Here is a 24,136-nt window from a genome sequence, read left to right on the forward strand (position 1 = left end):
CTTGTCTTAAAGTGGGATTAAAAAACTAAGGGGTCGCTCAAAAAGGCGGGTAATTAAGGGCGTGGCTTTAAAACAGGTATGCTAAAGATCTGTGCTTAGCATAGTGTGCTGCCCATCTGGTATTTTGCTGCTTCTGTGTAATACAAGTAACATTACACCTACAAAAAGCCAGGCCTATTGGCTTTGTCAATGGTTGTTAGTGGCATAAGATAAATAAGCAACAACTATAGATTTGATGTATAGAATATTGAAAATGCTTCTGTTATCTTTGAAGTTGCATCACAGGCAGTGAGCAGCGGCACTGCTGGAGAGTTGAGATGTTTTTTTCATCCTGAGGGTGAAGGCAAAAATGAGGAGCCCGATAGGTACCCGTCCCTTTAGACACCTGCTCTTTAGAACTGCCGGTGCTGAGAGTTCGTAAATGCCTCCAATAATCGTAAGGGTCAGGGATCCACAAAAGCAAGCAACCATCCTGACGCATGTCAATGTAAAGTTCAAGCCGGGCCAGCTCTGTGTCAAAGATAGCTACCTACCTACCCTCTTACAACTGCTCCGAGCGACAACCCTGAAATTTAATCGTTCGTGCGTACACTGGAAGGGTCGGGCTGGCCACATTTTTTCGGAGGCTGGCTGTAACTTTCTTATGGGAATGTAGTGGTCAGGGAGAGTCTTTCGGGAACTCAATACAAATGGCCATATTTAGGCGCAGCGCTGCGCGGAGTGGCAAGGTCGGGAAGCAGGTGCGGTCACTGCAGAGGGGCGGCTGTGGGGGAGGTGCTGGGGAGGGGGAGGGCGGTGCTGGGGAGGGGGAGGGCGGTGCTGGGGAGGGAAGGGGGAGGTGCTGGGGAGGGAGAGGGCGGGTTGGGCGCTGCGCGGGGAGGCGGGCTCCTCTCCTCAGAAACACACGGCGATGTCTGTGTAGCGAACAGAGCGAGGTTAGCCGAGTGCCAGCCGAGAGTGGTGCAGGCGCTGTGGAACCGCCGAGAGGGGTGTGCGGATGGTGTACCGAGCTGTGCCCCTGACACACCGCCCGAGGCTCTGGACTCACCGCCGCAGGGGACGGGTGGCTCCCACCACTGCTCTTTGCGAAGCACTGGTTCCCAGGGAGGAAGGGTCTGTGAGCACCAGAGACGCCGCAGCACACGGAGGAGGTGTGCGGTCTCCTGGGACGGGAGAGCCAGGATCACACACCCAGGTGAGTGAGCGCCGAGCACTGCTTTACCGCGCAGAACAAAAAAACGAGACCTTTCGTGGTCCAGGGAACCCCATGCTTTCTCATCCTTGATTATACCACCTGCTGCACAATAGGTAGTAAATCTGCTCACCCTCCACCTCTTTGTCAGGGGTGCTCGTTGTGGTAAGATATGGAATGATATGTTGTGAGTTACATCATGCATAACACCTTTGAGGAGGCGCTGAAGCGCTTTGCAGACGGCTAAGACGCTACTGCGTTGGTGATTTCAGGAGTCACGGTTTCCCATAGCGGGTGGAATCATGGGTGCAGCGCATCCTTCACTCGCGTCCCTGGCTATTGGACTGTGGGTAAAAGAGTAACTCAAGTAGGTGCAATGATTATCTTGACTATGAACAAAGTACTGTCGCGTGTAAAACGCGATAAATAGATGCAAATACAGCTTATTGTGTTTAAAAGCTAGATTTGAAATTACACAGAAGTTTCTTTGCCATACAATGTGAAAGGTCGATGTGAAAAAATGATGGTATGCATTGTTGTATTAATGCAGTTTGCATGCATAATATATTTACACTGCGAGATAGGGTAGCAGAGCTTGTTTTAGAAATGTGCATTATAATTACAAAGTATGCATTAAAGAAGATTTTACAGGGTTACCATACCCATGCCTCCGCAGGTGATGTGCTGCCTAGAGTATCAGCAGTCAGTAAAAAAAAAGTGCTTGCAGCCAGTTGTGTCGTTCTAGCGCGCTTGCAGCTGGAAGTTTGTGTAGTAGAGTATTGAATAACTCACTGAGCCATACGGCTTGATTTAAGCAGTTTTAAAGCATCCGAGGGGAAGGGGTGCTGGAAACGGGCTTCTTGAGCACAAAGGTCCGTGCTGCAGGCGGTGGTAGAATTGTGTGCTGTTTCCATTGCTAAGCAGAGGTTTCCACAGAAATTTCCAGTTGTAGGGTGACCCTTGCAGACAGCGAGCAGGAGATGTGGGAGAGGGGAATTCCATCAGGCCCGAGACTCTGCACTCCTGTTTTAGTGCCTAGTAGACCCACTGGCAGTGCGTGTGTTTAATTTCAAGCCACTGAAAAATAACTGTCCTTGGAGCTAATTTCTGCCTCCTAACGAGCAGTAGCCTTTCAGTGCACGGGTCCGTACGCATAATGCGCCACACTGACTGACCCACGTCAGAATCTGGCCAACCACTGTCCAGACTCCAGCCCATGCTCACCTCACCGACCACCACCCACAGTGACTCATCTCTAAACAGCCTGAGACGTAAACAAACACATATCAGCAGACCTCTTCCTGTCACCCACTAGCCAGGGACAGTAGGGGTCCGGGCGCCTAGATTCCGAAAGCGCCACGAAACTTCCAAGCTGTAGTAAGCGCTATTCGTATGCACATAACAAAGGAATGGGGGGGGGGGGGGGGGGGAGACAAGGTAGAGCCAGACGAGAAGTGACAAGTGGAATATTTTGTGAGGTTTAATTGCAATGCGTCAATATACTCCATGTCAGGCTGTATATGGCGACAAAATGCTGCTTAAGTGGCCTCATACTGTATTGCAGGGTGTTGTGTTTGAATCCCAGAAACCTCTGGCGACATGTGATCCTCGACGTTTATTTGTTTAATTCTAAATTTAGCCCCGGGTGACTATAGGGCAGATGCAGCCTTGAGGCCAGCTCTAGAGATGCCTGCGCTGCTGACCACTGGGGACCTGGGAGGAGGGGCCGTGGGGGAGGGAGGGCCGTCTGGACTAGGCAGCCAGAGTTGGTGAATCACTCCCGCTGCACATTGTAAAGCAGGGGTTAGGGTGTCTGCTTTTCATGCTGATTCAGAAAAACAAACCTTGGCGATGCTAGCATGCGTGTGGGCTCACCTACATTTCTTATCTGTTTTAAAAATCTGAAATACAGCCTGCTGGCCGATTTGTTATTGTCGGGCGTTTTTTTATCTTTATTCTTCAAGTAGCGACGTCATGCATTGCATTATTTTTTGTTAAGGCAGACAGACATCTGTGGGTTGGTGGCGTAAATGGAAGAGACGGTAAATCAAGTAAAGTTACCTGAGGAGTGGGAAATCGTAGGCGTATCTCTGAACGTCGCAAAGGGGGGTCCGCTCAGCTGAGGGGCGAACTGGTCTTCCCAGCTGGCCAGGGTTCGGATGAGAAGACCTGCCCCGTATATATATGTATATTTCTTAACTCCAAATTTACATACCTTGAATATGTGTGTGTGTGTGTGTCTCAGTACATAGATGAGGAGTTAAGAATAGTAACTCTACTTCTCTGTGTATACCTATCTTCATGCAATTGTGGTAGTCAATATGCTAGTTACATTTTTATATGCTAATAATTAAAATATGATGCTTCTGTAGAGAACCATCGTAGGTGGCTTATACGAGAAACGCAGGGCAAATGATGACTTTGATGAAAGGGAGGGATGGGATGAGGGCGTCTGGACATATTTTGCTCTACAGAATAGCGTTAGATTTCTAATATAGGGCAGGGTGGGCACTTTCAAAGATTCTGAAGGCAATGCGCCGCTCCACTGGAAGCCAATGAGGTTCACGCAGGTCAGTGCTTAATTATTATTATTTTTTTAAAGTGCCAGGGCCCTATCCAGGAGGCCATTGCAGTTTGCTCTGCGCATTGCCCAGTCAGTACTGCCAACGACAGTACTTACACAGCTACTAACCATCACACTGCTACAAGTGCGACAATTCAGACTTGTCGAGGCCCCCAAAGCTATAAGAATGGCTTGGACGGCAGATATTAGTTGCTTTTAATGTATATTAAATTATTAAAAAAACTGTTTATTCTGCTCATCTCTAAATCGCAAAAGCCGTGCCCACGTGGCATCGGTCATAAGTGCTGGTGTTGACAATTAAGTGCTGGTGCCGAGCACTGGATACCACCTGCTCAATTTAAGCACTGACACAGGTGAACCTGAGTTGCGTATATTTGATGAGGGAAAAATAATCTGGAGTCCAGTCCTGAAGCCCAGGTTAAGAAATGACAAACCTGGAAGGGTAGTATTTCAAATGGAATGGACCACCAGGAAAATATTTTCCTTTCAAATGATGTTCAAGACAGTGTATCTTAAAGTAGCAAATGTAATATTTTTTATTCTTCTTATCATAGAAATGCATATACACAAATCGTGCAGCCAATGCGTTTCGTTAAAAAAATATTTCTTGAACTTCCTCAGGGCTCGTTAGTATTAGCTTAAAATAAATGGTGAGCTTCAGGCTCAAGTAGCATTCCAAAATTGTTTGTAATACTCATATATCTGAGTTCCTTCTAGTTTTACATATCCATTTGTGCCCAATTTCTTATGTACACAACAATGAGGAATGTGCTCCCATCCAATTGGCCTCCACAAACGTCTCCCACAGCCGCCATCTTGAGGAAGTCACGGAGGCAGGACTGGAAGGGTAGAACTGCCCTTCTGAGGTGGCCAGAAGACCAAAGTTTGTTGCTTCTGCCCTCCACCATAATCTCCACCTGTGACTCCCATCTACTGAGGAATGGCCAATGGATATGATTTGGAATAATTTGGTGGCTCACCCACATCATCCACCTCTTTAAAGAGGATTGGGTCATCGGCACATGTGTCAAGATGAAGGCTGGTTGACGGAATGTGAGCAGCCAGAGGCTGAAGAAAGACACTAAGAACATGAGTGACAGGGAGAAGCCCCGGGAAACACCATTCAAGATGGACTTTGCATCAGAAAAGCTACAGGAAATGGGTAAGATTTGCAAATGTCTAGTGGGATATGATCTAATTCGTGGAAGAGCTGTGTTCAAAATTCCGCTCTCGTTCTGAATTGCAGCAAAATGGCCTACAGCGCAGCGTGCCATCCATTGTCCATCTAAGATCTGCCAAAGAAGAACACATGACTGGCTCCACCCTGGGTGAACGGAAACCCACATGAACCTTGTTTAGTCAGTTGGAGTATGTTGTCAAAAGCTGGACTTTCTGCCTCACAATCCTTTGTATTGACCTTGGACAGAGAAGGACAATAGCCAAATGGGGCAAAGTCTCCCCAGATCACTTGGTTCGAGTGTCTGGTTTCTCAAAGGACTTTTTTTTTATCTGTTCTTGTTATGCACACATCAATCCAATTGCACTGTCCTGCAGCGGAACACGCCTCTCATGGAGCAAAGAATTCCTGTACCATACAAATTAACAAAACATTGATGTTCTTAAATGCCAGTACATATTGCGGAACTGGTGAATCCTTGGCACAATCTAAAGCCCTGAAGAAGTCCTTTGTTGACGAAACACGTCGGCTACTGGATTTTATCTCTTATTTCATTGATGTATTTTTATACACAAAGAAAATTAATAAAGGGCTAATGAAGAAAGAAAATTATGACATCTACATTGTCTATCTGTTGCATACATGGGCACAGTGATCATTGTGTTTGTCAATTTAAAAATGTATCTGCTGAATTGCACATGTAATTTACATAATACATTACTAATCTTGAGTGCTGATCCATTGTTTGCCAATTGTATAATGACAGATATAGAAGAGAGCAGAACTTGCGGCAAGAAGTAAACCACACAAGCATCGTTAGGAAATCCAGGCGTGATTATTATGTAGATTATCAGAAACTTGGCGGTGAACAGTTCAAAGTCTACTCATTAAAGAACCAGAGATGATGCTGATGTTAATGGGCAGAGGAAATTATATTATGTATAATATTCTGAACCTATTAATGAAGGATATTAGGAAGTCGGATGCATAACTTCTGGAGGAGAATGATCTCATTTTCATTAGCATTTAAGGAATATAGTTCATCCACAGTCTTATGTACGTTTCCTGCTTGTTCGAGTTTACAGTTTTCTAGAGAAACATGGATCTTTGTACTTCACCAAGACTTTCTTATCACCCTTTCAAACAAGTTTGAATATTGCTCACATCATCACTCCACAAGCATGGTCCTGCATTCATCGTTTCTTCCTCAGTCTTCAGTTTAGCTTATTCAGCATTAGATGAGGGTGGTAGTTGTTGGTTCAAAGTCATTTTTGATTTGATAGAATAAATGCAGATTAAAGGTCGGTTTATAAAGTTAGGAATGTTAGAATAAAGCACAGACAGGTTGGCGTTCAAACAATGGGGTGCATTCGCCATCTAGGTGATATGGAAAAGCTGCAGAGACCAACTTGACAAACAAACCTCACTTTCAATGGCAATGGGCAATGTAGAAAAGTATGTGTCTCATGTGCCATGAAGCATCTGCTGGAGGCCCAGAAGATGTAAATATGAGGATGTCAAAGAAGCTGTCCAGGATGAACCTGAAAGACTGCCCATGCAGAGGTTAGACTCTCAAGACACAAGGCGATTGATGGTGGATTCAAAAGGAACTTGTGCAACCATTTCAGCTGACTTCCTTGTGAAGGAAGCTTTGCATCCCTGTCAGTTTACGCTAAGTGAATTGAAGCTTAATGATTTTAGGAGAGTGGTACTTTGAGTCATTGAGTGTGGGATTTACCTCTAAAACAAAGAACCCCAGATTTCTTCACCGTGATGTGAACATTATTTCCCATTCTATGGCCATCTCAATTTTTCTACAACTGTCTATATTCTGGGTTTGCTCCAGGCCTTGAAGGCTCCTTACATTTACTTTCAGTTGCATATAATGCTGAGGGATGTACATCAAGCTTGTGCTTTTGTCAGCATTTAGGGTAAGTGGAAAACATTTGCATAGGTTTGTAGCTGACAGTATTAAATCTCCTTTGAAGACATCTGCTCACTCCTCTTGTAAAGTGAGTTCTTCGGTCATTCATTGAAGATGGATAATTGGCTAGTGATGCCAGTCTAAAGATCAGTCTCCTCAGACCAGTCCACAGACAACCATTGACCCCCCCCCCCCTTCTCCCCCATGGAAGGAAATGATCGACCCAAGTCCTCCATCACAGGCCTCCATACACATCGCCAGGGCCACAGGAATTACGCAACAGAGGAGGGCCAAGTTATGTGACTGGGTTGATTAAATTATGCTGCAAGAAAAGGCAAGTTATGCGGAATAATGCTCCACATTTTATGGTAGTATAACTTCATTATTTTATTTTGTCATTTTTACACATTAACTCTGTCTGGGCAAAGGTTTCACCTAATTATTACATTTTTTACACCCACATACGGCAATAAGCAACTGAAAGGTGACCAGTTAACCTATCTGCATGGCCTTCCACTGCACGGTAACCTATGTAGCCTCTTTTTAAGTAACTTTTGATCCATTTTATTTCCAAACAATTTTTTAAGATCTGCAAATGCTCATGAAAGTACTATGGCCGCAGGATCGCATAACTCTAGCGTCCCTGCAGATAATACATTGCCAAGTTATCACGTTAACCAGTGCTAACAATGATTAAACAAGTCCTCGCTAAGCAAACAAAGCTGGCTGGGGAAACCTCGGAAGCACGTGGAAAGGCAGCCCTGACCCTGAAAGGCCTTGTGTGCCAAGCAAAATGGTACGAGTGCGCTTTGCAACTGCTGATAATATAACGCCGACTATAGCCACACTGTATTGGGAGCAAAGTGGCACGGTGGCCACGAAAAAGTGACCAGCTGTCTGGCGTTTTAACCCAGTCATAAACACCTAGTCGTGTGATCCTGGGCAAAGAGCCTCAATTCTTGTATCTGCTAAAAGCAGGGGCATTTGGAAATAGTAGTACACACCACGAAGCATCCGTGTGATCGTGCACACATACAGGAGACTTGCCCCTTCTGCACCTTCCCCACTTGTTGCACATCCCCCCTCCCCCTTCGTCTCTACTGAGACCCTAGGCGCCCTGTGTATACGCGGACAGGCTTTCGAAGTGCGTGACTGGGTCGTCCCACTGAAATTTGCATCCAGACAGGTGCCACAATTATATGAATCGTTTTTTCTCAATTCTGTGGTTGAAATGTATGCTGAGGCATCCAGGCCATTTCACTCCTTGAATGCTGTATTTTGAAGTGCTGCATTGGCACAGACCGATGTCCCTAGACACACACAAGTTGCTTCAGGCAATATTAGAATATGCACAATCTAAGTGAATTTGGCGATCGCTGCTGAGAACTAAATGCAACTTCCAGGTCTCTTGTTGAGATTGTACCTGCTGTTCTCGTTCTCCTCGCAGGGAAGACTAAATAAACGCGTGTGGGTTGTGGTAACAAGCGCCTGTTGTTTACAGCGCCTTAAAACTGCAGGCCGCTGAGCTAGCTCATGGGTCTGGGCGTCCACCCAGAGTCTTGCCCACAGGTTTGACTTTATGCTGGGTGGAAACTGTTATATCCTTAGCTGGAAAGAATGATTCCCCTTGAGTTATGCAGCGATAAGACAGTGGTTGGGCTAGAACTGTTCCCCGTGTGCTCAGTGCTGCCATGTAAATAGCCTGTGTTATTCAGACAAGTGTTACAGTATTTGGATATGGAACATGGATGTAATCTGACTGATTTTTCCTGTTGTTCGCTCTTACAAATGACCCCAAGCTCGCCACCCCCGGGGATTCTTAATTCCCTCAAATAGCTACTTCTAGCTGGACTGAATCTCGGCTGCTTTAAAAGGCCGTTGTCGGTGTGGAGATATGCTTGTATTGGCTGATCGAATACTCGGCTGGGGAGCAGTTTAGTGCCCTCTGAGGCGGAGAGCTTTCCTTGTGAGATTGAGAAGCTGGGATAACCGTACCTGCTGGCAGCACTGACGTACCCAGGCTGCAGCGGGCACCAGTGCAAGCGAGGTACACGTGCCCTCCCCTCACGTTCATTAATGTGTTACTAAAACACATCTGCTGACTGGTTTAGCCGGGTCGTCTCTCCGTGGGCTCCCTGTGCCACTGTACCTGCTGCACTGTTAACAGCTACTCCGCTACTTGGCAGTGGAACTAAAGTGCGCCTGTTGCGCGATGACGCCAGAGACGTAAGCAGTGCGCCTGGGCCCCAATGCAAGTGAGGAAGAAGCCCCCCTTTATCCCCAGCTAGGCAGTAAAAGATAGGGAGCGCAACAAGCCCCTGCGGCGCGGGGAGGGGGGTGTGGGGCACTAGCAGGACCTCCATCATTTCAGACGGCCCCAGTCAATGAATGTCGTGAATCTGAGCCATCATCACATTCTGCAGTGTGTGTGTGTGTGTGGGGGGGGGGGGGGGGGTTGAGAGGCATACTTGCTGTACGCCACTGATTTGGGTGGAGTGTGACCCTCCCTTAGGCTCTCGTGCCACGCACCTGCTGCACTATTGACAGCTCTCCCCTGCCACAGATGTTGAAGGTTTTGTTGATGCATCATCTGACCGGCAGACGGTGCCCACACCGTGCCGTGAAGTAGCAGTTCCGACCTCTTTGTCCTTATCGATTTGGAACATATGTCGGGGAAACCTTCTCGTGTAGGGAATTGCATCGGCCTGGGAGTTCGGGAATGCAAAGATGTGTTCTGAATGAAAACATAATGCAGTGATGTCCGAGTGGCTTCATCTGTGGGGTGTGTCTCGGCGGCTTTAATGACGTGTTGGGTGATGCTGGCTTGCTGAAGGCGTCCGGGCATCAGAGACGCTTTGAGAGTTTCCAGCGACCTCCAAACAGATGCTTTTGGTTACACTGGGGTCTGAGCGGCTTCCTGTGTTTACTACAGCCTGCCTTCCAGAAACACTTCTACTTTCAGCGTAGTGTTATTTAAGTCCTGATGTCTATCTTCGATGCACACGTTGTTTTTCAATGTCGACCCAAAAGGCTTTGTTTTATGTTTATGCACAGCAGCACTATGCCCTTTATATAGCGTTTGCAGCTTCGGAGCGCTGTAATAACTTATTTTCTGGCGTTTATTTTGTCAAACAAGGAAGGTTTTGAAAAACTTAATCAGCTTTTCCCACAGGCATACATGCGACCCGTAGTGTGTACTGACAGACTTTTTGCAGTGGGCACATTATCCCACTGAGCTGTCTGCTGAGAATATGGTGTACACCCATTTAAGATGGATTATTTTACCCAGAGCGTCTTTTTCACACTCCCTGTTGGAAAATACTTGAAGAATATCCGAGCCCTCGCTTTAAAGCATTTGACGTTTAGCCGGGGTGGGAATTTTCTTTGGATTTTGGAACATTAAGTTCTTGGTTTATAATAAATTAAACAGGATTATGAATACCAGCAAACTAGGAAGAAAGCCTGCATTGCATAAGGGATTTTGGTAACTTGAGAGATCTGAAAACCGACCACATGCCTTGTTTGTCACCACTGGCGAAGGAGGGTCCAGAGAAATTCGGTCTGGACATGGAAAGATTAAAACACATTCCCGTCCCAGCTCCACTGCCTATGTTGTGATTAGCCCCAGATATAGTCTCCATGGACAAGAGTCACGGCTTCTTCCGCGTTTGCTTTTGTAGAGCAGAGCATGAACAAAAAAATTGCCTGTTGTAATTTCCTTGTTGTATTAATGATTGATTTGGGAGCGGGGGAAGTGTGCAAACACTAGGCGTGGAAGATAAGAACTGAGTAAACAATCAGCCTTCTTTTCTGTATTGAGCAAAGGGATGTGCCTTAAATGCACCTTTTTTGTTCGATGGTTGGGGCTAAGAACGCGCCATGTTTAGTTCTAAGTGTACCCTGTTTCTTTTTTATAGAGCTTGGATCTTCCTTTCGGTCTTTAGAACGAGATGCCCACAAGGTTTGCAGAGTGCAGAACTAACTTGGGAGATGTCTATTTTTGGTTGAATGTGGACAATCCAGGTTAGTCGACGCTGCAGTGTACAGACAGTTATCCACAACTGTTTTACGAATGTAGCCCTGTGTGGGTGGTGTGGCAACAGGGGAGTTTTTAGGTCTCGCCTGACCAAGCGCATGCGCTGGTCTGGCAAGACTTATTGAGAGGGCTCCAAAAAGTGCTACCAGGCCAGCCTAGAGCTACAGTGCATGTGAGCGGGCGCGCGCGCCGCGCTTTACCGCGATTACTTTCACTTTAGCGGCTGCACGGCTGCTTTGATGTGTGATCGTGATGGCGATCACTTTCACTTTCGCGGCCGCAGGGCCGCTTTGCATAGCCAATAGGTCTCGCTTTTGGGACCTTATAAGTATTCAGTTATGCAAGTGTTGCATAGCTAAACACTTATAAGGTCCCAAAGGCGAGACCTATTGGCTATGCCAATGCTTGTTTTTCTTCCAGCTGTGCTGTTGGTAGAGAGGGTCAACCTTCTGCCATTCATTCTGACTAGCCACAAAAAGAAGCAGTCTTGCCCAGTTAGTCCATGTCTTATCTGCATCATACACAACTCCAGACCTATTTCTGCCAGCCAGGCATATTCACGGACTTACATGTTTCGCCCCATTTGCTGGCAAGACATAGGCCTGTGTCTGGATACCCACATAATCTAGTGTTCCTACAGTTCTGAGGCCCAAAGAGGCTAGTATTCATGCTATGTTTGTTCACATTGTGTGGAAAGTGATGTGGCCAGAAAGCCAGCATTACACGTTTTTTTGAGCGGGTCTGACGGACATGCGTATGGTTTGTCTTTCTATAATGGGACAAGGGAGAGCAAAAAGAAGCTTAAGGCATGCAGTATAGAGTTTACCTCCGTAGAAGCTTGTAACATAATGTTGCAAGCATTCCTGTCACAATTTTTAGGTCTAGCTTTAGCTGTATCACCAGCCTCCTGTTTTCCTAAACTTTCCTAAATAACATATATATGCATACATACAGGGGCTTTCAGTCAGCCCTTGTTATTTTTTTGTCTGTTCAAGTGTCATTCACCTTTTGCTTCTGCCCAACACAGCTTACGTCATGGGCAGTGGGTCTGCCCCCATCACCCATTGCCTGCCCCACACTGAGGATGACTGCATTTTGTCTCATCACATGTGCACAGCTGCTTGAAAAGGGTGGCACTTAGGTGCCAGTGCTGATACACTTAGAAGAGTGACCCAGCAGTCCATCTCTATATTTTTTTCAATATGTCGTTAATTTTTTCCGCATATTCCCTATTTTTGCACACAAATTCAGTGTATGCCTGCCAAGGCCAGCTCTGTTGCTTTTGCAATGACAGTTTTTTTTACAAAAGATGAGCGGGGAAGCCAATCTGGAGGATATTGGACAAGGTAAAGCTTTCTGAGTAGTGGGTTAAAATATTACTGATTAAGAAGCAGCTAAGCTACTTTTAAGAAGTTTGTAGCTTCTGGGGAAGAGCTTTCTGGCTAGATGTAGATCAACACCTAAGGCAAAATGATAGCCTTTCAAAAAAAATGAGTGTCTAAAATTTCACTTAGTCTGCCCACCTCACAGATAGAGAAATGCCTTGGGCAGAGCGGCGCCGCTGACTGGCCCTTGATAAAAGTTTGAGAAGGGGAAATGTGTATGTATCCGTTAGGAGTCCAGGGTTGCCTTGTGTCGTACATTTCACATACAGACTCACTAATGTGCTAAATTGAGACGTCAGCAGACGTTTACCTTTAAATTTTGAGCTGTTTCTAAACAGCCACAGGCTGGGCGGCTCTGCTTCCAAGTAATACTGTGACCCCTTCTTCCTAATTGAAGAATCTGGACACGTTGCACTTCCAGTGGTCGGTTTAGAGGCGACAACGCAGGCTTTCATGGTGGCCACGTGCCTCAAATACTTTTACAGTTATTTTTTAAATGAACAAGCCTTGCTTTCATTTTTTAGCATGATCACAAGTGCATTCATTACGCCTCGACATATCAGCTGGGGCTGTTTTCTTTTTCTCTATGCATAGTTGAGAAATTGTGAGTTGCTGCCGAGTGTGGAGTTGGTGGTTTCATAAAAGAAGATTTCCTATTCACTTTATAGTACAGATATGAAAAAAAACTGCCAGTTTTCTTTCTGCCTCTTTGTGCTTAGTCATTGACTAGCATGTTTCATCACTAGGCGCTTTGAGCAGGAAGGCCTGCATCTGGATACCCACATCACTTAGATTTGCAGTTTGTGCACACTGTGCCAATAGACTCCTCCTACTTATCACTGCCTAGGCACAAAGAGGATAAGGACTATGTTATTTGCTTTGCATAGCGAGGGATGTGGCATAGCGGTTCAGCCAGGACAGCTCCTTCTTGGAGTTGCTCTGATGGGTATGCCTGTTGTTGCCACTCTCCTGTAAAGGAATATGGAAGAACGAAAATACTGTGATGGAATACAGCACAGGGGAAATGAAAGCAGCAACTTTTTAACAGAAAAGTTGAATGCATCACAATTACAGCATACGGTAAGAGGTGAACCACCTCAGAGACGGGCACCTCCAACATTTTCTTACAGCTCTTTCCCTTCTGGCTCCTCTTCTGGTAATCACGAGGAGCTATAATTTGATCTCCACACTCACAGCCCCACAGTGTTTTCTTTTTTCTTTCTTTGTGGGAGGGGCCATCTCTTCATGAGCCTGATGACTAAGTCCCCAGAGAGTGTTCATGAAAGTGCTGGCTACTCTTCTGGTGAAATTTCTCAGTGCGGGTGAGGGAGATGGGAGGAGGTGGTTTCAGAGGACCGTGCCACCTTATGGATCAGCTGAACTCTTATGTTCATCTCCTCCAGAGTCGGTCTATCTATTGTCGGGTTGCCGTCCACGTCTCCTGTTTCCCATTGGTGCCCGCCACCTGTTCTTAGGGTTTTGCATCTACCTCCTTCTGAACCTCTCGAGGCACTCTTCTTGAGGTTTGTGTTCTTTAAGGTTATTTTATGAAAGTTGTCGGGGGAGATATGTTCCCCAAATTGTGTTCTCCCCTTATTGCAGGGTGTTTCCTGAAATGGTGATCCACACGTTGTGCAGTCCGTTCCCTGCAAAAGTTCCCTTCAAGCAGAATTTGGACAAGAAAATCACTCTGCCTTCTTTCTACCCAATCCAGTATTTAGGAGGAACAAACATTTTACTGTGGATGTGCACAGGGTGATTGCAGTTGACCTGTGTAGATGGATGATGTTTGGTCTTGTGATTCCCGCTGGGTCAATTTTGGATCTGCTTAGACGGGCCTTAAACCTTCACTGCCTTTTCTCAGCCGATGAGTCCAATCTGTGATTTCTAGGGCTCAAACGTCGCTTAATACTGAACTTCCTTCCTGCGTTCAGCAGAAAACTCCGGGAGAGATCTCTGCCTCTTGGGTTGAAGGACAGCAAGTCTGAATCTTTGATATCCGAAGGGCACGCCCCTGGGGCTTGCCTTTGATGTTCTCCAATCTTTATAGGTGGGTGGTGAAGGAGAGATGCATTTGGCTCTAATGCGTTGGCTTTCGTCTCCTTGGGCCGATAGTGCTTACTTTTGTTTCATTTAAATTTCACGTGTAATGACAACATTTTGGCCTTGTGGTGTTTCTTGGGCTGTTGACATGTTCAGCCAGAGGCATTGACTTAGAACATCCTCTTGATGTGTGGAAAGGGATGAGGAAGTGGTTCCAGGAGATAATGGCTGAATTCCTTGATGGAACTCTTCACTAATCCTGGGCCATCTTCCTCATCACCCTTCTCTTATTCCCAGTTTCATCCTGACTGATCGGTTGACTTGGTTGCCACAGGGTGTAGAGCACATTTGTAGCCCCTCCCTGAATGACGGAGGAGGATTTACTACTTCATGTGTCTTTGTATTTGTACTATTTTTTTATGAATTAATGACGAAAGATGCCTGTCTGGGAGGTGATTCACCTTATAATTGAAGGAATGGAATGAGGTAGATGGTCTCGGGAGTAACGAAAATTACTGCAAAGAAATTAGGCGATTACACGTGTTGGAAAGGATGAACATGGAAGCTGATCTGAAAGGTAATTTATAAGGTAAAGCTTTCACGCGTGTGGATAAATGGGTTTCTAATCGCATCGTGCCAGTGACTAAGCTAATTTTGAGAACTTTGACATTTCTGAGGGTGAGCTTTTACGTTTTGGTCAATAATGAAGGCAGAGTGATGGACCCTCTGGGGGAAAAAATGGTGCAGTGCTTCTAAAATGTTACTTGTGCCGCAGGCCCCAGTTATCCAGAGGTCTTCAGCTGAGGTGGGCCAGCTAGGACCCCGACAAATATTTGCGAAGAGTTGAGAATCTAAGTGCTCCAGATTGTACTGGACTGAACGTTTCTTATCAGGACGTCTATAAAATAGAAAACTGAGCTACCATCAGACATTTACTATTCATATTACCCAGCTGCTTCAGCACCACAGGGCGAGCTACCCTGCATTCTCCTGGCACGGCGCCACCTTCAAAATTCGAAGTATCCCGACACATTGCAGAGCCAGTGGTCGGTTTGTGAGGCGTTCATGACGGCCACGTGCCTCGAATATATTTCAAGTTATTTATATTTAAATGAACAAGCGCGCTTTCATTTTTCAGCGTGGTCACAAGTGTGTTAAGAACATGCCCCGGGACATTAGCTGGGCTGAGTCCTGGCTTTAAGCAAGGTGGAGACGGGGGTGGTGGCGCGATCACGAAGCAACCGCAGACCTCCCTATTCCCCCTCCCCCTGGGGGGGATGCCCTGACACAAAGATGAACATTCTGTCTTCTCATGATGACACAAGGAAAAGGAAGCAATTTAAATTTCTTGTATATACGTATTTCCATAAAAGTAAGAGGGGCAGTGTTTTTATTTATTTATTTTTATCTTGGCTTTGACTGCTGACTACAGAAAGTTTATGGGCAGCCACTTCCTTCTTCGGGACTATCGGGATAGGAGAAATGTGTTGGGGAAGGGTTTGTTGATGCTGCGCAAGACCCTTGGGAAGGGCCCGTTTGTCGCTGAAAGATAATGCACCAATATTTATATCTTATAGGCGGACCCCCGACTCTGCTGCTTCGATTAAAAGTGTATCTCTAGGTGTCCCAAAGATCAGCTGTGCTGCACATGTCCGAGCTGATGCTCGAGTTTGTGTATATAGCGCTTGCACTGGTGAAAAAGTGACAAGTGGGCGTGCTAGTTTTACTGGTTGAGTATTCGAGGTCCTTTGAAATGAGGGGAACTGCATCCCTGTTTCCAGGGGCATTTTTGGCCTCGTTTGAGTTCGACAAACCTGGTGGCCCCAAAAAGTTCAAGTGGTCCCCTGTACCGGGCTTTTAAGATGCTCGGGACAATATCGTGTGACAGTGCACGTGGAAGGTTTTCCTGGGCTGAATTAAGGGTAAGAAGGAAAGCACCCCCTTGTAATTTTATAATAATTTACAGTTCTGAAGTGAGTACCATAAACTAGTCTTGGAGAGGCTGCAGGGCTTTAAGTGGGCCGGGTCTTGCTGGTGCTCAGCACCGGCATTGCTAAAAAAAATAGGTGCCAAGTCTGGTGTCTATCGGGCTCTCCACTTTTGGCCTCGCCATCGGGGTGAAAAAAAATCTTAACTCTGCAGCAGTACCATCCTTCGATGTAACTTCAAAAAGACTCGTTATAGCTCTTTCACACTCACTATTTCTGAACTGAAGCATTTTTAATATTCTATACAACAAAGCCATAGTTATTGCTTATTTATCTTATGCAACTAACAACCATTGGAAAAAAACAATAGTCTTGGCTTGTTGTAGGTGTAAAGGTGTAATGTTTCTTGTTGTTTTATATATCTGGATGCAGTGAAGCCGCAAACTACCACTCGGGTGGAACACTATGCTAAGCACAGGTTTTAAGCTTCCTGTGTTTTTTAAGCCACGCCCTTAATTACATCGACCACGCCCCTTTGAGAGTCTCTCCCCCCCCGTTTTTTAATCCCACTTAAACCCGTGAGAGGCGATATGTTTATTTGTTTTGGCTGTCTCAATAAATATTGTGTTATAGTCACATTTATTCAACGGTTTTATTACTTAACCCAGTGTTATTTGCTTTTGAAATCTAAGCTGGCAGAAAGGTAGTGTTAGGTTGATTGGGGATACAGACCTGTGACTTTCTTACTGCAGCGAAACTATCTCTGCAGCAGGTGATCAACCCGTTGAACTTACTTATCAGCCTGCCTCCATCTATCCGTGCACCCTATCAGAGAGGGGCTTTTATAGGTTAATTTGGCCATTCCTTGTTTGGTCACTTTTTTTCCTGCTACCAAGTAGCTGGCTACCTGTTTTCTTACAGGAATAGGTCGTAAAAAACTCTTTGAAAGAGGGCTTTAAAGCCTCCACGGTGAGCGTCCTTAAGGAATGCTAGGCCGGCTTCTTGCGCTCTAGTCATTCCAGTCCTAGTTGTCGGCACAACCGCAACGATTTAGTTGTTGTAACTTATTTAAGGTTTTTTTGCACCTGGGTTTTTCCCACTGATTCCTAATTTCACGGTGAAACAGAACTCGTAGCTCTGGTGGTGGGTGCATGAGTGCGTGGTTGAGCCCAGTGGTGGCAGGGGAGAGCACAGTGTGCATGTTGGGCAGCAGATGACTGATTTTATCACTGTGCTGCTTTCGGACACTCAAATCCTTGCAGTCAATTCACAAGACACACTTTGCTGCATCTCCACCCAAGGAATGTTAGCGTTCCAACTCAGCAAACTAGGGTTAGCCCCTGGTAAGTCTAGTTAGTTTGGGGAAGCATTCATATTTGTAACATTTTCAGGCAGGCTTCCATCCAGGTAGGTGCGTGGAAATGGCTGCACTCTCCGCCATCGATGACCTGGCCCTAATTGTTGATTTGAGTGGAGTTGGCGCGCTTGTGTTAATACATCTGCAGCCTTTGACATCATTGATCATTCGATTATAGTGTGAAAACCATCTGACATTGGCATAACGTCAAAGCTCCAGAACGACACTCCTAATTTTTAGAGGATCGTAAGCAGATTGTAGCTCTTCAACAATATATAGAGCAAACGAGTGAAACGTCAATTGTTGTGACCCGCAAAGTTCCATACCATCACCTCTCTTGTTTATTATCTATACGACATCTCTTGCAAAGTTGTTAGCAGAGGATGGGACCTCTTCCTTTGTGTTTCCAGACCATACGCAAGTGATTGTTCATCTCACCATTGGGTCGTCCTCTTCCAGTGCGTTGCCCTCTATGCCCAATTGCCAATCTACCACGTCTGTCTCTCTATCAATCATTCGTTGTTGGATGTTCTTCAGTCATATGAAACTTAATCCTGACATTACCAAGTTAGTACTTGCTTTTTCTCAGGCCTTTCTTACGCTTGACCCATAACTGGAAAATTTCCCTACTCCTTTGGCTTCTGTGCATAATTTAGGAATTTTGTTAGATGCCAAGTTGTCTTAAAAACTAAGGTCAATCCTGTCTCAAACATGCTTTTTGCATTTGTAAATCCTACAATCTGTACTTCCATTTATTGAGGCAGCAAATTATACTGCCATAGTTAATGTCTTGACTCAATAAAAGCTTGAATATGGTAATGTGATTTATCTTGCTGCCCCTGAAGCACTGGCTCACTGACTTAAACTGGTTCAAAATGTGTCGGGCAGGCTACTCACTTACACATAGAGAAGAAATCATATGATTCCTATATTGTCTCAGTTGCACTGGCTGCCCTTTAAGCAGTCTGATTGTTCAATTATTTTCAAAACCATGATTGTAGTGCATAGAACTATTTACCAACACTTGGTTTTCTAGTGAAGAAATTCTCTTTTTACCCTCCTGCTAAAGATCTATGTTCAGCACATGCCTGTCTTTTGACCTTTCCCAAAACAGGAGTATGCGAGTTCGGAGACTGCTTTTTCAGTCGCGACAGAGTGAGATCAGAGCCGAAAGCTAAGGGAAGACAGTTCTATATCTTAACTAACTTCTTTTAGGAAAGCACTGAAGACATGTATTTATTTTAAACTTTTTCTTTTTAGCAGTGTCCGTGATCTTCGGGCTTAGCAACGGCATGGTGCTTTAATGAACAAGTGTTTTACTAGTTTCTGCCATTGAGTGTAGAACATAAACCATAGTTTCTGCCTTTGCTCTTACGCTACAATCATCCCCTGTGTCTGTCTCTGACCTTTTTGAAGTGCTCTTACTGATATTACACCACCTAAAAATCAGCCGACTGAATAGGTAGGTTCCTGTTAAACAGAATAGGACATTGTTGCTCTGTGGTTGATGGAGGTTGTTTTATGACAGGGAACTGTTAATCAGAGGTGTAGAGGGCTTGATGTGATGGGTCCAGCCATAGTCTGCAGACTGGGTCAGAGCAGTGGCAGTCATCAGTGTTGTCTAAGGTGGAAGTTGGCATGGCCTGAAAAAACCCTGCAGCAGAGCAGAGGTTCCAGGAGTTCAGGATAAACTATGGATAGAAAGACGGCTAACCTTGGTCGGCTGACTGGATCTCCGAGGCCCTATGTAATGCCATGTTAGGGAATGAAACGGCCTAGAACATGCGTTTCTACACCCCGCCGGTAATGTTGGGAAATGTCCACTCAGCCTTAGATGTTGTGAGAGGTAGTCCTAGACTAGAGACTTGTGCCTTGAACATAAAATGACCATCCAGCAAAGCTTTGGCAGTAGAGCAGATATAGAGGTGGTTGATGGAGGCAAGATGCCGGATACACCACAGCACTCTTTGTTGTCTGGTAGGAGGGGCAAAGCCGCATCGCACTTAAAAGCTAATGTTACTTTTTAGGTCTCCCCTGACCCAGCGCATGCGCTGGTCTGGCGAGACTTATTGAGAGGGCTCCAAAAAGTGCTACCAGGCCAGCCTAGAGCTACAGTGCATGTGCGGGGGCGCGCGCTCCGCGCTTTACCGCGATTACTTTCACGGCGGCTTTGATGTTTGATCGCGATCACTTTCGCGGCCGCATGGCCGCTTGGTATAGCCAATAGGTCTCGCTTTTGGGACCTTATAAGTATTTAGATATGCAACTGTTGCATGGCTAAACACTTATAAGGTCCTATTGACCTATGCCAATGCTTGTTGTTTTTATGTTGCTGAAGAAGAAGGCTTTGCATAGCTGATGTAAGAAGCTGTTTACACTTGGCAGTACCGTGCAATTTACACTTGGCTGCCAAATAGCTCTGGATTGCTTTCATTGTATTTGCAATTCTTTTTTATTTTTTTACCGTACCTAAGTAGCCAGAGTTTATTTGTCAGCAATTATTCTGTGTTTATTTTGTGAAATACCGCACCGAGGAGCGTACAGGTTTTCATAGAGTTGTTTATTCAAGCATAAAAGGAAATGGCATCTTACCCTTTTGTATGAAGAGCCGCCTCGTTACCACTTACCGGCAGAAGGGTGGAAGCACACATGGGCCTGCTAGGAGTGAATGAATCTTCCCTACCGCTGGTTTCCAGCCAGACAGAAAGCACCATGGACCATAATAAACTTGGAAACCCCCATTCCCTGTGTGCCACCTGATGTGGAAATATTCTTTTTTATTTTATCTTGGCAGCTCACTCCACGTGCAGGCGTGACAGTCTTCTTCCCAACGCCTTCGCTGCCACTCCTAGTGATTAACTCATCAGAGATGTGACTTACACCATTCACCAGTTTCAGTAGCACGTGTTCCTTTCCAGTGCTGCTCGAAGTTTAGCATTTTTGGCTTACAAGAACTTCCTCAAAATCTAGCCTAGTTTAAATCTGTGAGTTCCTCTTGCAGCCGCAGCCAGAAACTCTGATTTGTAGCCTCGAAATATGTTAATGAAGTCAGTGGAATAGTCTTTTTTTGACTTAGTGCGATGGAAGTACAACCTTGACAGGGTCTCAGTAAGATTTAAGCCAATTTTAGTCTTCTGCGGGCAATTCACTGTGTTAAAGCCTAGATAGTGCCTACAGCAATTTAATAGACTTCTGAATGTACATCTCCACCCAGCCTTTCCTATGATATGCCGTATTGTTTAAATGATGTGAAGGAAAGTTGTATCCCTGTGACTTTTTTGCCCGTAAGCATTTAGACGTTTGCCATATATATATTTCAGTTGTGGAAGTTCTATCTCAAAAACAAAGTTGAACTGGTCAACACATGCATTATAGGTTATAGTAGGCAATTACTAATGGGTAACAGTACAGACGGGGACATTTGACATTCTTGGACTTCCTTTCTCGCTGTTTTGATTGCAGTTACAGATGTAATTGGACGTGCTATGAATATCTTATTGTTAAAGGTTCCTAGACCGGATTTGGTGCAGGCATCGAAGTCGTGCCTGTCTATAGCACCAGTAAAGTTTTTCTTCATGTTTTAGAACTGTTAATAGTACTTGGTGTTAAAAAATAACTACTATACAGCGTAGTGACCTGTGATTTGTCCTGATACGGTGTCCAACACTTTTTAGTGATTAGCTTATCAGGGTATTTCACCCCAGACTTTCTGACAGTGGGGTTCAAAAATACTTTTATTTAGTTTCCCCTGCATATTACCTTATCCTTTGCTGATTTTGGGCCTGTCTGTGAGTAGAGAGTCAGCTCTTCCATTAATAATTTGATGCAAGGTTGGATCACTGTGTTGAGTCCATACTGTTGACCTGGCCTGGTCAGGCCTACAACAAAAATGATCTCCCCCCGTCAAATAGAAGGCAGGTAACAATATACCAACAAATAAAGTCTATCTCCACTCATTGTCTGCTCAGGGTTTACCTTGATTTGAAGGTGATAAATTGCATTTCTGAAATACAACTGCTTCCCTTTAAGGGGGGTGCTGCGACCAGGAGATGCGAGCACGGAGGGCAGATTTTTTATGGTCACCATCAAAGTTTTGGATGGTGTGTCACAAGGTTTCTTAGCCATAGTGCCAGCTCAGGCCATGGCTCTCTGCTAGATCTGCCACTACCAGTGCGTGGGGAAAAACAGAGGCAAGAACAAAGCTTATCAACAATATTGCTTTCTTTTGAAACCTATGTGGGTAGCAGATAATCTGCCAGCAGACTTGGGGTAGTTGAAAATGGAGAGAGCTTTTTTTTTTTTTCAGGTGAATTTTATATATCGACCTAAAAGCATCAGAAACTTGCCCTAAGTAGGGCAGGAATTCCGACATAAGCCCACCAGCCATGCACTGGCTGGGCTGTTGGCAAAGTTTTTCAACGGGTGATGTCAGTGAGGCTCCGCAACCCTGCCTGTATATGGGGGTGGGAAACCAAGAGCAGGTTGGATGGGACAACTGCTGATTTTTAACCAGCACCCCTCTTTAAACCCCCGCCCCCCACGCTCCTTTTTAATGGCCAGTTCAAACCATTTTTGACTTTGGATTTTGTTTGCATTTAGCATTGAAGTCAATTATGCTCGTTAGGATTTCACTTTTTTATGTGATTATTTCTTGTAATGATTCCAAACTCATTGACATCAGTATGGGGAGGGGGATTAACAAATGAACGTGCTTCATTCACAGTTGAAAGATAGTATGGAGGTTGGTAAATTTGTGTGCATATTTGGTAAAGTAAGCAGGCAAGCAAGACGTTACATTTCTTTCAATGTAATCCTTATGTGGAGCTAGGCCGCATTCATGCAATGCCATTGTTGTTGCCTGAAATAATTCAGTGATATAATTTCACCTTTGGGAGAATGCTTCCTCATGAGTCCACCAGAATGAGTAGTGTGTTTAAAACAAAAAAATTGCCATTTCCTGCATATAAAATTATGGACGAGTTTGTTGCTCTTGACCTAATATGATTCCGGTATCCCTAATGACCACTCTGAGCAAATCCGCTATGCATGACATGGTATTTGTTTATTAAGCCTTGGACAGAGAAGTTTGGCATCTCCACAGCTAAATGCCACACCCTACAGCTTTTAGAAATGGACCACCCCATGCCTGTAATGTTCTTTATTTACATGCACCAGGGGAAGTCATTCCCAAGCATCTAAATTCTTTTCTCAGTGTTGTAAAATTCACACTTTGCCATTGGATCGCCTAGACACCCTTTGCAATTGGAGTTTCCACCAGGGTCGAGATGAATCTGTGGTTAACTTTGCAACCAGTATAAGCAAAGCACTCTTTAGAAGTGTGATCCATGAGCTCTGCTTCGCTCGCAGGCTTCCGCTGCTCTTTCATTGGTCATGAGCCTGTCTTAGAATTTGTGTTGCTGATACGTTACCTTGCAACCGGTTTGTTATCGAGCTTACACTGTTGTGTTACATTTTCCACCGCTGCCAGCCTCACCCCGGCATTTCAAGCATGCCTCCGATACTGCGCCATGGGGCGCCTATTGGTGTTTGAAAAGTAGTGAAAAAGATGGGGCAGGTAGGGTCTTGCCGCATATTTATTTTATCCTACATTCGTGCTTAATTTGAGCTAGGAGTTTAAGGTTCAGCCACCTTTGGACAGGCATGCTCTGTTTTCTGTATGTTCAAGAGCCCGTGAACCGACGTGGGCATGTTTGCCCTGTATGAAACCCCTAAATAGGTGAACCCTCCTGCAAACATAGCGCATAAAGAGCTGTAAGCAAGAACGACTGCCCCCTCCAGCAGCTGGTTTAGTGGTTAAAGAGCTAGAATTGCGGTGCAGTGTGGGCCCTGGCGCCACTGCATCGTCTGCACTATGGATTCCTGCGCCTCTGAACATGACGCATTAGTGGTGGTGTCGCACTCTTTCAATAGTAGGTACACACGGGTACATAGTGCCTGCACTTCTTTAAATTTAAAGGGAAGTACCTGCACTTCCCATCAAAGGTTCAATACTTTATTTGGGAGACACAGCACTTCTCAGTAGCGCACAGCTACTCTGGGGCAAAGAGTACCTACACTTGTTTAATTCCATTTCAGCCTCTGCTTGTGAGTGCTTAAGTTGATATATTTAACTCTGTGCCGATGCCTTCTTCGCGAGTGCCTCGGCGCTGCCCAGAGCTAGAGCGATAAAACGCTGTATTCAGTCCCTCACCCCGGTGCTACCCTTTGCCGACCAGTGTTTGTGCTTTGAGTCTGTCGATCCCTCATCAGACTCGGGCGTGGTGCAGACAAACTTTCTTTTTGAACTCGAGACGCATCAAGGGACCTGCTCGCCCGCCAGTGACTGCTCTTCACTATAATTACACGTCTTCAGGTTGTGTTTACCAGAGCTCCGTAGCTTGTTTCTGTTTGAAGCCCGGCTCTTTATTGCCTCCATTTTGCTGGCTCGTCATTGTGCGGACGGGGATCAAACAGGCGAGGTGATTGTCAGGTGTGTTCATAGCTCAGACC

At 45.4% G+C, this 24,136-nt stretch overlaps 1 protein-coding gene across 1 annotated transcript in view; it reads left to right on the forward strand.

The window, feature by feature from the left end:
- The first annotated feature begins 878 nt into the window (after nucleotides 1-878).
- The window catches only part of RASGEF1B (RasGEF domain family member 1B), an 83,923-nt gene continuing 60,665 nt past the window's right edge, over nucleotides 879-24,136 (forward strand). The window contains exon 1 of the mRNA XM_085641244.1: nucleotides 879-1,195. Coding sequence (XP_085497370.1) covers nucleotides 998-1,195 — 198 coding nt within the window. The 5' untranslated portion in view covers nucleotides 879-997. The remainder of the gene's footprint in view (nucleotides 1,196-24,136) is intronic.

The sequence above is a fragment of the Triturus cristatus genome, chromosome 2_2 (assembly GCF_964204655.1).
Source record: "Triturus cristatus chromosome 2_2, aTriCri1.1, whole genome shotgun sequence".
NCBI lineage: Eukaryota > Metazoa > Chordata > Amphibia > Caudata > Salamandridae > Triturus > Triturus cristatus.